Source organism: Cydia amplana, chromosome 6 (assembly GCF_948474715.1).
Source record: "Cydia amplana chromosome 6, ilCydAmpl1.1, whole genome shotgun sequence".
In the NCBI taxonomy this organism is placed as follows: domain Eukaryota; kingdom Metazoa; phylum Arthropoda; class Insecta; order Lepidoptera; family Tortricidae; genus Cydia; species Cydia amplana.
The window spans coordinates 19,783,540-19,796,149 of record NC_086074.1 but is presented as its reverse complement, the minus strand read 5'-3'; the positions used below and the strand labels follow the sequence as shown (position 1 = coordinate 19,796,149).

At 40.3% G+C, this 12,610-nt stretch overlaps 1 protein-coding gene across 1 annotated transcript in view; it reads right to left on the bottom strand.

Annotated features, from left to right (window-relative positions):
• Positions 1-5,290: 5,290 nt before the first annotated feature.
• LOC134649049 (uncharacterized) overlaps positions 5,291-12,610 on the bottom strand; it is a 104,400-nt gene continuing 97,080 nt past the window's right edge. Inside the window, exons 9-11 of the mRNA XM_063503760.1 lie at positions 8,056-8,251; positions 6,874-7,035; positions 5,291-6,599 (exon numbers count right to left, since the gene is read on the bottom strand). Of these exons, the coding sequence (XP_063359830.1) occupies positions 5,340-6,599; positions 6,874-7,035; positions 8,056-8,251 (1,618 nt within the window). The 3' untranslated portion in view covers positions 5,291-5,339. The remainder of the gene's footprint in view (positions 6,600-6,873; positions 7,036-8,055; positions 8,252-12,610) is intronic.

Sequence of the window (12,610 nt, the reverse complement as noted above, 5' to 3'; positions counted from 1 at the left end):
TCAGTAGAGTAATAGTTTTTCGTTAACGCGATCATGTCGCAACTCGAAATGCCTGTATAAAGTTACTGTACTGCTTATATTTCTATTGTGCCAGTACTGGCTGGTTTTTCCGGACGCTCCATACGACATGCGACTTTAAATCATTGTTACAAAGTTTAATTTTGCTTGTACGAAGCGTCTGAAGCTCAATGTTTCGCGGTTGTTACACTGGATGCGATTCGCGCGTCGCTCCATTGTTTGAGCGAGACAACGCTATGCGCGTATTATAGCGACATCCCGTTCGCACATCGGAGCGCAGCGACGTGTGATTTGCATCCAGTATGATACGTAACCGCCTTAGTGTAAGGCCTGAGTGGACGCTCGAGTTGGGCGTGTAGCAGGGCGGGGCGTGCGGCGTGCATGTTAAACAAATGCAAGCGTATAGGAGCGGCCTTAGTGCACGCCGCTCAAATTACTTGTGAGCCCGACGCCACGCTGCACGCCCCGCCGAACGCTCCGCTTCGAGCGTCCACTCAGGCCTTACACTAAGTAATTTATTTTTTGAATTAGCGCTGTATTAGGGCTCATTTAGACGGTGCGAGAACTCGCATGCGAGTTTCATTACATTGCGTCATTTGATCGGTCAGCTGAATTGTTGTAACCTCAATGGTCCCTAATGTAACTAAAATCGTATACGAGTCCGCGCGCCGTCTAAATGAGCCCTAAGTCGTATTAAATTGAACGTTATTTCATAGGGTACAAAGTCTGTTTTTCAAGGCTAACGAAGAAAAATGTTTTAATAATCAAGTAATTGAATTGTGGCCGTTGTAATTATAAGTTTGTATATTATTTATATATTTTGTTTTGTGTCAAATTTCAGTGTAGAGGGAATTGTTTAGTGTAAAGGTCTTTCGAAAGGTGACAAAATGGCAAATGCTAAATAACGTGTTTCAAGATCTGTTTATAGTATTTTCAAACAGCATGGGTACGGTGACATATGTCATCTCCATACAATTTATAATCATCAATCACAAAATCTCGTACAGTCGCTATCAGATATAATGGAGCGGCCAAGGCGCTCACAAATCATGTACTATGATCAAGGCTTTAGAGTGCGTGTTCAGATATTTTCGAGCACCTCGGCCGCTCCTTTATACCTGATGGTGACTGTACTGAGATTAGGCTTGTGCCTGCTCGTTCACTACAGAGAGCGCTCCGCTCTCGGTCAATCGGTCAAACGAACTATGTAGTTCGGTCTTTTAGTTCCTTTAGGCACTTTAGGGAATGAATAGGAATCGGTTTTACACTTGATTTTGTCCCAATCTTTGGTTACTAAATATAATTCAATTTGTACGTTATAATTAGGTCAATATTAAACATTAAAACACGTTAACACAATAAAAAATTAAAATATATATAAAATATTTGATTTTCTTTCAAACTTTTCGGGATTTGGCGTGTCACGTGATTCTTTCATCTCGTTCGCACTTGTGCCAGTGACATTGTGAACCATTTCGTTCCGACCGTTTTCTGTTTCACTCAGTCAAGCGCTCTCCAATCCCACTGAACTAAATGACCTAAAGACCGATTAACCCCTGGAGCGCCCCAGAATTACCGTAGTATGGAACTCCTATACTGGTTACTAGCACACGTGTCTTGTTAGGGCGCTCCACGGGTTAAGAGCGCGCAAAAAGATTTAGTTCCTTTCGGTCCTTCACAGGATTTCATTCTTAACAGTTCTTATAGTTTGTTTTTTTTAGCATTAGAAATAAGGTAAACAATCTTAAAAAGATGTAATCGTCTTTCGGTAGATGTCGCTATACGCCACCCCAAAGGCGTGTGCTTGAGGGAAGGAATGGAAAAATTCGCAAGATTCTGGTAGGCTTCCGTAGCTCAATTGGCAGAGCTAACGCACGGATTGCGGAGGTTGCGGGTTCAAGTCCTGCCGGAAGCGTAATTTTTCCATTTTTTCCTTTAATATAAAATCTTGATGTGTTTTTTAATTGAAAAACACATTTTAAAAATAAGTTACGGCAAATATGTAACAATTATGAATCTAATACGATCATTTATATTCTTCTGCTTTCATAAGTAATAGTTTTTGATTTTTAAAAAGCGTTTTTCAATTAAAAGACATGTCAAGATCGCTTACCTTATTGCAAGTTCTTTCTAATGCTAAAAAAAACGAACTATAGTTCGCGACCGACACAAGCCTGAGATGACATCTGTCGTTGTACCCGTGCTGTTTGGAAAATACGATACTTTTCGCAACGATACAGCATGGTGACGTATAGTTTACGCGCGGTAACTAGGTTGTCAAACGTTAATGTTACGCAGCGCCATCTAGTTCAGCAAATGTTTAAACGATGTTGAATCGCAAGTTTATGTATCAAAATAACTATCATGTGTGTATTGGTGCCATTCAGTACCCGTAGAAAGACCATAAGGCTAACTGTACATCAAATATGCGTGTTTACATAAGCCATAGATTTTCAGTCGTTAAACATATATGGTGTACAGTCCGCGTTCGCCCGCGCGGTGACTGTACATACTTAATATTGCTGTAAATATCAACTCTCAATACTGTCATGTCTCTTGCATGTAATTAAAGAGAATAGATTTTATAGAGAGTTACTGTCATGGTAAATTTGTAGCCACAGTAAATTTACCACCATCTTTTGACAGAAGACTGTTAAACGCCATTTGACTTCAATCCGTATTCTTTCACTGATATGTGTTAATTTGTAAATATTGAAATTAACGCCATCTAACCGAGCATAGGCCAAAGGTTATGGCGCCATCGTTCGAAAAGATTGCACAGTTCGAACAGTTTTAATCTTATGTCAAAAGATGGCGGTAAATTTACTGTGGCTACATATTTTACCGTGACAGTAACTCTCTATAAAATCTCTTTGATGTAATTAAAGGTGAATTGTGGGAAAGAAAACTCCTGTATTTGTGGTATTTTTCGCTGTGTTTAAGTTATCACTTGTAAAGCCTGGAAGTCAATATATCGTTGTGTTGTGTAGCAGGCTTTACAAGTACCTATATTACAGTTGCAAGCTATACTTCGCTCCAATCTCAACTGAGAAAAAAAACCTAATTGTCACCAACGGTAACAGATGGGAATAACTACAATATGACAGTTTTCTTTGCCCATATTTGATCATAATAATTATATCTTCCTGTTATCGCTTTAATTCGATATCACGTATGTAATGAATTGAACTATAGTTCGTTTATTTAGCATTAGAAAAAAGGTAAACAATCTTGACGTGTCTTTTTATTGAAAAACACTTTTGAAAAATAAGTCACGGCAAATATGTAACAATTATGAATCATATACTATTATTTACATTCTTCTGCTTTCATAAGTAATAGTTACTGATTTTTTTAAAGCGTTTTTCAATTAAAAGACACGACAAGATGGCTTATCTTCTTTCTAATGCAAAAAAAAAAACGAACTATATGTATGTATGTGTGTTATTGTTTATAAAGCTTTAATGTTTTCATTGTAAACTGTATCGAAATCGTTTGTGTTTATCTGTCACTTTGATAATTATGTTAGAATGAGACAACATATTTTACAACAACAACAACAGAGGCCTGTTGTTTTATTAATATGGGGTTTTATGTTGCTCTTAATTTAAATGCAGGATTTTGCAACGGAATTTCACAACTACATTGTATTTTTCGCGAAGATATTATTTATTAAGTAGCTATACTATTATTATTCTCATACACCTAAGGAGCTATCTTTTTGCTCTTCACATTATGCGCTCACACCTTAATCATATGTATTAGATAGAGATGCAAGATGATTTAACTTGAGTCACATATTGTATTTGTCACGGGCTAGGCGAAATCTGCTATCCTTTTCTGACCTAATGTACAGAAAGAGATCGAAATGCTTAACCTAAGACGAGGTAGCCAGGCGATTATTATTTGTTTTATATTAATGACATATTTCAAGAAATATTAGTATACCTAGGCCAAATATAGCTAATCAAAGGAATTTTTTGACGGATGTCATTAAATATTACGAATATTAATCGCTTTTCCAGGTCAAATTCAGCACGAATGAGATGCAGCTATATCATGGAATGAAATAGTAGTATTCATTTAATTGTATCAGATAGCTGCGCCTTTGTCTGGTGTGAAAAAGGCCTTTTTAGACTGAATGTGTTATATTATATCGAGGTTTTATACTTATGTCCAAAGAGTTGTTAATAGTAGAAGAGGTGTAAAATGTAAGATAAATTCTAACATCAAATTTGACAGCTGAAGTAGATGTCGCTAAAACTCACGGCAAGATATTGTTTTTAGATTTTACACTTCTTATACCGTCAATAACTTTTTTTATGTCAGCGCGGGAGCGTTAAAATGTTGACTTTATTTCTGTAATTGTAAGGTTTAATAAAAAATAAAAAGTTCCAATTTAATTCTTATCTTTATATTTACCGTATTATATTTTCCTATATATAAATACAAGGTACCTAAGTGAGTATTATCGCGGTGGGTGCCGTATATACTTATGTAAAATATACACTGTGCGAGTTATATCTAGCTTATTTCTAATTAAAACTATTGCAGTCATGTTCAAAGTATTGTCAGATATTTAAAGCGGGGTGGCCTATTTTTTTGTTGAAATGTTTTAGAACCTCTGAATGAGTTTTCCACTATGTCGTAACGACAGATAGTCGTCAGTTAATATACAAGCCATGACGAATACCTCCATAAATGTATAGGCCACGACGCACGACTATCTGTCGTTACGACAAAGTGGGAACGCGGTCTTACCGCTGTTATGTCCACCAAATGTCAAAAACAGGTTAACCATGTAACAGTTTTATGATCATCAACAGCCATCTGGAATAATACGTTGCAGATCGCTGCAACTCGAGCAAATAATATCATGTCAGATATATATTTTTGCGCGCTTTTTGTACAAGATGTTATTGCAAGTTACATTTGGTCCAGTCTTTAAACTTAGCTTTCTAACTGAATAAAATTAGCCTCATGGCATTGTGCATATTTTTTACAACAATCTATCAATCTAAATATAATAATTATCTTACGAACATAACGTTTCACGAATGTACATTTATAAATTAATTTTATACGAGTATGGAGTCCAGAATGAAGATGATGCCATACTAGTTAAAATAAGAATTATTTCTGATTTTTTCAAATATAATAAAAAATATCCAAAAACATATCTAGAAAGGTTTATCTCCTGGACACTTTATATCTATTAAATGTATAAAAATTCCTGACAAATGATGGTCCTACAAGAGCTAATAACATCATATCTGCTGGCCATTTGTACTCGAGAACGGACCGTTCCCGTTCTGCAGATGTTAGCACCACTTGCCAGGACTCATCGCGCTCATCGCCCGCAGCGGCGTATGCGGCTCAGGGTACAAATCATCTGCGGCCGGCGTCTCGCACGAGCTCAACCCCGCGTGTCTCCTGACAGGCCGCGGTGTCGCCCTGCCTCCGTCACTCCGTCTCTCGCGGCCCCATTTGTCACTGGCATGCGTTCTCTTCACTGGCTTCTTACAGTATTCCTCTCCGTTCATATCTGAGGGCGCTCTGCTCGGTGTTTCAGACTCGCTTCCATTCATCAGAGAATGCGCGCTCTTTGCTTTATGCAACGATAAACGTAATGGCTTCCGAGGCGGCGTTGGTCGGCTTTTCACCTCGCTTCTATCATCGTTCTTCTTGTAGTGACTCAACCTTGTGGAGCAGGTTTCAGAGCCGTAGTCGATCCGTGGCGAGCTGCTGTAGATATCACCGTTCGGGTAATCTGATTCCGACTCGAACTCTGAAGACTTAGCGCTCCGGGAATGCAGTTTTGACGTTCTTCTGCTAGATTTGTGCGCGTTCTCTAGAACTTTCCCGTCGATCCTGTGGTACATGTAGTGCCGCTCGGACTCTACATGAACATCTTCAGCGCTATCGTTTTTCTTCAACTTTCTTAACCGTTGCGAGCGCTTTAGCTGTTCAATAATGGATAGCGTCTTTCGCTCCGCCCAGTTGGTCTTTTTAATGCTCTCTTCTATCCTGTCGGCAGCCTTTTTGATCTCATAATGGCGATCAGGCGGCGCGCTCGCACGTGAATTCATCTCCAAATCACTGTCAGAGCGGAAGTGATCTTCTTTAGAACGGTGGAGTTTCTCCGCTTTGAGCCGCTGCTTCTCCATGTGTCTTTGGTTGCGCTCGATCATGCGTATAGCTGCGTCAGTTTCCGTGCTGTAATCAGCTGCGTGGATGCAGTGGTGGGAAAGGGAGTGTCTCATACGGGAGCGTGGTTCCATACTGTGGGCGGAATGCGCGCGGGACGCGGGGGGTGCGGGCGACGCGCGGGGGGAAATCGCAGCGCGACTGGACGCACCAGACGCATTAGACCTCGGTCGCATCAGCGGCAAACTCGCCTCTGCTCCATCAAGCCCTGGTAGTTTAGCAACAATCGCTGTGATGTCTGGACCCTTCTGGAAGACTTGGACTTCAGACTTGGGGCTCTTGGCGTGCGGCTCGGAGCAAATGCTGATGTTGGTAACGTTCTTCTTCGTTTTGTTAACCGTAATGCAGCTGTCGCTGCTGCTAACGGACTGGAGCTGAAAACAGACGTTCAAAGTGTTACAAGTGGAGCACAGACATAGGGCCCGTTTCTCTAAAGCTTGTAACTTCTATTACAAGTGGAAGTCCCTTTCTAACAAAAGCTGTCAAAAAGTGAAATCCGCTTGTATTACAAGTTACAAGCTTTTGAGAAACGGGCCCATTGTCGAACATTAGAACAAGAAACATGGCGGATTTGCATGGCAGTTAGAATTCTAGCCTTATGTCAGTTGGACATAGCAGTGATGGTGCCTCGTTCTGAACGGTATTTACCTGTGGATGCCTCGCCAACAGCTCGGCCACCTGTTCTTCAAGGTACGAGATGCGGTGCGTAAGGCGTGTGTTGTCAGCGCGAAGGCCCTCCTTGGCTTTCTGAGCTTGCTCGGCCGCTGACCGTAACGCGCCGAGCTCGGCACGTAATGATGCTGCTTCGTTCTGAAAAAGATAATTTACCAGATTTAAACAAATGTTGCTAAAGCTTTGGATTCCTCCGAAAACGGTGCCGTCATATGACGGCCGTCATATAGCGGCCGCAAAAGACGGCCTTCTTTACGGTGGCGACATGTGGAAAGTACCACGGCGTCATAACACACCGTCATCCACCAAGGTCAAAGCGGCAAATTTGAAAAATGTAGGCGCGATGGGATAACGTCCCATAGAAAATTTGAATTTCGCGCCTTTTCCAGTAGGAAGATTCAGTAGACAAGATTTGCTTGATCATCTATAATTTACTTGGAGGATGAAATATCATCAGAAGAGGAGAATAATCGTAGTACGGAATCATTTATTCAAATCTCGTGTCATTTATTCAAAATGGCGTCACCGCTATCTAATAAAACGTTCACGAAACTATCGACACCGTCATGACGGCCGTCATCTTACGTTACGTTGACAATCAACGTAACGTAACGCCGTCTAGGCAACCGCGCCATCTTGTTTACATAGACAACGTTCTAGTGACGTCAGTCAACGCTATATAGCGGCCGTAATATGACGGCACCGTTTTCGGAGGAATCCAAAGCTTAAGTAACTGGTTATCAAGAGATCTAGAAGTTGAGTTTCTTTAATGAAGAATACCATTAGCAAATGACTCGCGATAATATTGACATATCAGTATCATGATAATACTTAAATTATAGTCTAATCCGTGATGCCAATGTACGAAATTCAGTGCTTAGCGTTCTTGCTTTAGCTATATACTTAAGCAGTAAAGCAGATCCAACCCCCAGCTCGGAATATTTAAGAGCTTCTCGGGACACAACTTTGGGAACAAATCAAATTATTTTATTAAATATTTTGATTCCATCATGGCGGGGTGGCCAAGGGTTTCAAGGCGTTATAGCCCCGATTGCTAAAGACGCCTGTTCGAATCCGGCCTTCACCATTGGAGGGCTTCGTCACTTTTTCTTTAATGTACGACATCTATTTCAGTTTATAGCTTCTCGGGACTTATACCTGTGTGAAAGTATTGGGAGTAGTCGGAACTGGCGGCGGGCTAGTATTGTTGGTATTGGTATGGTTAGGGCTGACAGGCGGGGAACTGTGCGCGCGCAGCAGCACGAGCCGCGCCGGCGCCGCCGCGCTTGCTGCACGCTGCAGTTCTTCCACGCTGCGACATGACAGGACGTTGGTGCCGTTTACTTCCACCAATCTGTTGAACAAAAAGTATGTTTAGGGACTTTTGATAATTCCATGTATTAAGGAAAATAATAAAAAACCGGCCAAGTTTGAGTCGGACTCGCGCACGGAGGGTTCCGCACCATCAACAAAAAATAGAGCAAAACAGGCAAAAAAAAAACAAGCAAAAAAACGGTCACCCATCCAAGTACTGAACCCCGCCCGACGTTGCTTAACTTCGGTCAAAAATCACGTTTGTTGTATGGGAGCCCCACTTAAATCTTTATTTTATTCTGTTTTTAGTATTTTTTGTTATAGCGGCAACAGAAATACATCATTTGTGAAAATTTTAACTGTCTAGCTATCACGGTTCGTGAGATACAGCCTGGTGACAGACGGACGGACGGACGGACGGACGGACGGACAGCGGAGTCTTAGTAATAGGGTCCCGTTTCTACCCTTTGGTACGGAACCCTAAAAAAGTGCCTGATGGAGTCCGTCTAGCATTCAAAGACTTAGCAGCGACTATTCCAGCTCTAGTAATTATACCTAAACGTCAAAATGTCATAAAAGTTGTATGTGTAAGGTGGCGCTTCCACACTGTTGCTTGCCCAATTGATGCTGAGTTAGCTTAGGCTCTCATGTGATTTTGCCAGAAACACGCCATAAGTATTTTGCCAAAAAAATATTTGTGAAGAATTACCTACTATCCTTTCTTCTGAAATATTTTGGTCTGTGTACTAACTTCCTCTTACACACTTCTCTTTTTTCATACTTACTTTACTCTTTGGTACTATAACTAATAAAATGATAAATTAAAAGAGAAAAACAATAAGAACCTGGCAATCCTGGAAAAATATGAACAGTCACGAAATAACCTGGTATCCCTCGTATGTGTAACGACTTCCAGGCATACTTATAAAGTGTACAGCATACTCAGAGTCAAACAAAAACAATGCATCTTCATTACTGATGGCGTGCTCCCGGCGTTTTTGCCATGAGCGAAATTCTACCGACAACTCGCGTGCGTGTGAAAGAGAGCGTAATAACAACACTAACCATTCGTAGACCTTACATCTTTGGAATAAGACTTAACAACTATCAGGTAGTCAGCTACCATGTGCAGTTGATGCGTGCAAGCTATATGCACGCGTTTGAATTAAGAAACGTACTATCTCCTTATGAGCTGCATAGACGTATAAGACTTTTCTTTTGGCGTGAATGTCTTATCGTTTTATCTAAGTATATCAAGATTACAGACTCCTTTGTGAAAGTTCCTAATCCGGGTCGCATCTAACGCTTGCGTAATGAAGTTTAAATTATCTGCATAAAAATGTAAATTGAGGGTAATAAATACATGATACAGCTGACATAGACTTATGTGATAGTAGACACAGTGCAGAATGTTAAGCCAGTATTTTAACTCTATATATAACTTCATTTTATCATTATGTCCGGAGCAGGTGAGAGAGGGTAACTCTGAAAAACCAACTTGAAAAGTAGAAGGCCCAATGTAACTTATTAATAAAACAATTTTTATAAACGAAATAGATGTCATACACTAAATAAAAACTGACCAAGCCCTCCGGTGGCTGAGGCGCGCCAGAATCGAAATTAACGTCTTCAGCATTACCTATTTAATAAAACAATTTGATTTGTTCCCTAGTTGTATAAAAGACAGTTTTTGTATGGTTATTTAGGGTCCTAGAAATTGACAGTGACATCGTGATGCATCGTGCAGCAGTAACGCTTCTGCATGTCTGCAGTGTGGATGTATTTATCTATTTATGTAGGTATGATATCATCGCCTAGTACATATAGAATATGCTTTGTTTAGTTTGGGACTACCTATGTATGTATATCCTATCATTAGGCCTATCCTGCACTGCGCCGGCGTTGACAGATAGGCCAATTAATAGCGACACTTTTGTTGAGCAACCAACTTAGCATTTAATTGCTGGGAACTGCATGTAGTATGAATTAATCTGTGCTCCAGGGCAAAGGATGGTAATCATTGTTACGTACAGGACTAGGGATTAAGCATCTATCAAAGATGATATGTGTGATTAGTGTGATATAGATGAATGCGATTAAATGCATCAGTAATACGGCCTGTTCCCATTTATTCCTACAATAGATTTTTTAGTACTCTAAAGTGGGAAAATATGGGACAAAAATTCAGGAGTCATCCCCAAGCGTCGATCCTGATTGATTTCACTAACACGCACCTTCCTCCTCCCATTAAGGTGCGCGCGGTGCAAGCATTACCTAATTAATATTGCGAACCGTCAATGACCCGACATGTACTTAAAACAAACTTGCCCTTCCTCGCTACATCTTAGTCTGATCTGATAGCGTGTACAGCCTTATCTTATGCTAAATCAGCAGCTAAACATTTCCCGAACGATCTCACTACTGGAGTCCACTTATCCTATCATCCCACACGAACATTCAATACACCCGGCTCATTACTTGTCCGCAATCGCAATAATTTGTCCAGTAATAACTGACCGTGTGATTGGTCGTGTAGCGGGCGCTAGTTCTCGGGAATCTCGGGTAAACCAATGTAAGACGACCTTTGACCTTCGAAACCTCGGGATAGGTAGGTAACGGAATAGACAGAACTGTCGAAGAATACCGTGTGATTTGATTAACTTGACTAAACTAATTAATGGACAGCTAAACTGTGGAGTGAACTGTCGCCTGCGGTATTTCTGGACCGATATGATCAAACTTTCAAGTAAAATCGTAATGGCCGGAAACACACTTACAACCCCTCTTGTGTTGTGGGTGTCCAAGGGCAACGGTAATCGCTTACCAACGAATAGAATAAAACCTGTCAGGACAAATAGACCCTAGACAAGTAGACCATGCTCCGAGTTCCCTCGCGTCTTTGGTGAGCTTTACGGTAAAGTTTTTCAATCGCCCGTGCTCGTGAAGCGATTGTGATTGTCATGAGCGGCTGAAGGCGCCCGCACATTCAAATGAGACGGCGACAAATGGCACCCCGCCGGCCATCAACTCGTTTACATTGCGTTTACATAATTTACTTATACTGTAATGATATGAAAATTGTAAGGTCTCGTTTTGAATCGACAACTAGAAGTCTTCCTTCCTCCAATAGTTCCAAGATAACAGAATTAAGCACTGACGTGCAGACGGAAAGTTTAAAAATGGCGAAATTATCCACATAGAAAAAGATCACATGCTTCCAACATTTTTGAATGGAGAAGGACGTTTTCTATTTACAAAACTTCCTTTATTTCTTGTGAAATTTTCAAGATATTATATAGGTATACCTAACCTAACCTATCGAGAGATTTTCGAACTTATTAAATGAATGTACCTAGTGAAGAGGAGTAAAGTGACTCACTATCCATACCATACCCTGCACTGAAAGTTGGTGCTAGCGGTAAGTGGTACACGCTGGGGAGGTAATGAGCGAACATTTGATAAGGTCATATATGTATTCCTGATTCCTAATTTGGTGGGATCAAGTGAGTCGAGCTTTAGGGCCGTTCGGTTGAAGCAATGTAGGTACTACCTAACATGTTAGGTACGCACATTAATCGTTATAGACGTAATAGCATAGAGCATTTATACTGCTCTGAACCTTATTCTTTCAATTCAGAAAGACACCAGAAGGGCTATTGCGTGCTCATCTAAACGCAAATCCTGAAACTAAGTTTCTGAATAATTTCAGACAATGGTCAAGCAAAATTAATCAATTTCATTCTGTGACCAGTAAAAAAAGACCCATCAAAAACATAACATGTAAAAAGGTGCAAGTCTCGCAACGCTTCTACTACAAAAAAGTTTTGAGATGCAATGTGAAACCAAGTCGGTTATTTTAATCAGTGCCAGGGGGTGTTAAAACTGTATCAAATATATATCTTTAATTTGTAATACGTATAATGACTTGGCCATCGCACGGCTGCATAATGACATAAGGATAATAGTCAGCTATTAAAAATATTTCTAATTGAACATAACGCTAGCGCTAATTGCAGTTTGAGTATTACACATATGTATTTACGAGTTACGAGTACGGTACGTGTAAAGCATTATGTGCGATTGCCAAGTCATTATATGTATTACAAATTAAAGATATATATTTGATACAGTTTTAACACCCCCTGGCACTGATTAAAATAACCGACTTGGTTTCACATTACATCTCAAAACTTTTTTGTAGTAGAAGCGTTGCGAGACTTGCACCTTTTTACATGTAATGTTTTTGATGGGATCTCATCTCTTTTTGTAGGCAGTCCTTCTTTTCGGGTACTCATACCCATACTATGTATACACATATCATAACTAAACACATCTTCATTCATACTCACATCGTACATCGTAGTATACAGTCGACGTCAAAGATATATTTACAATTGAA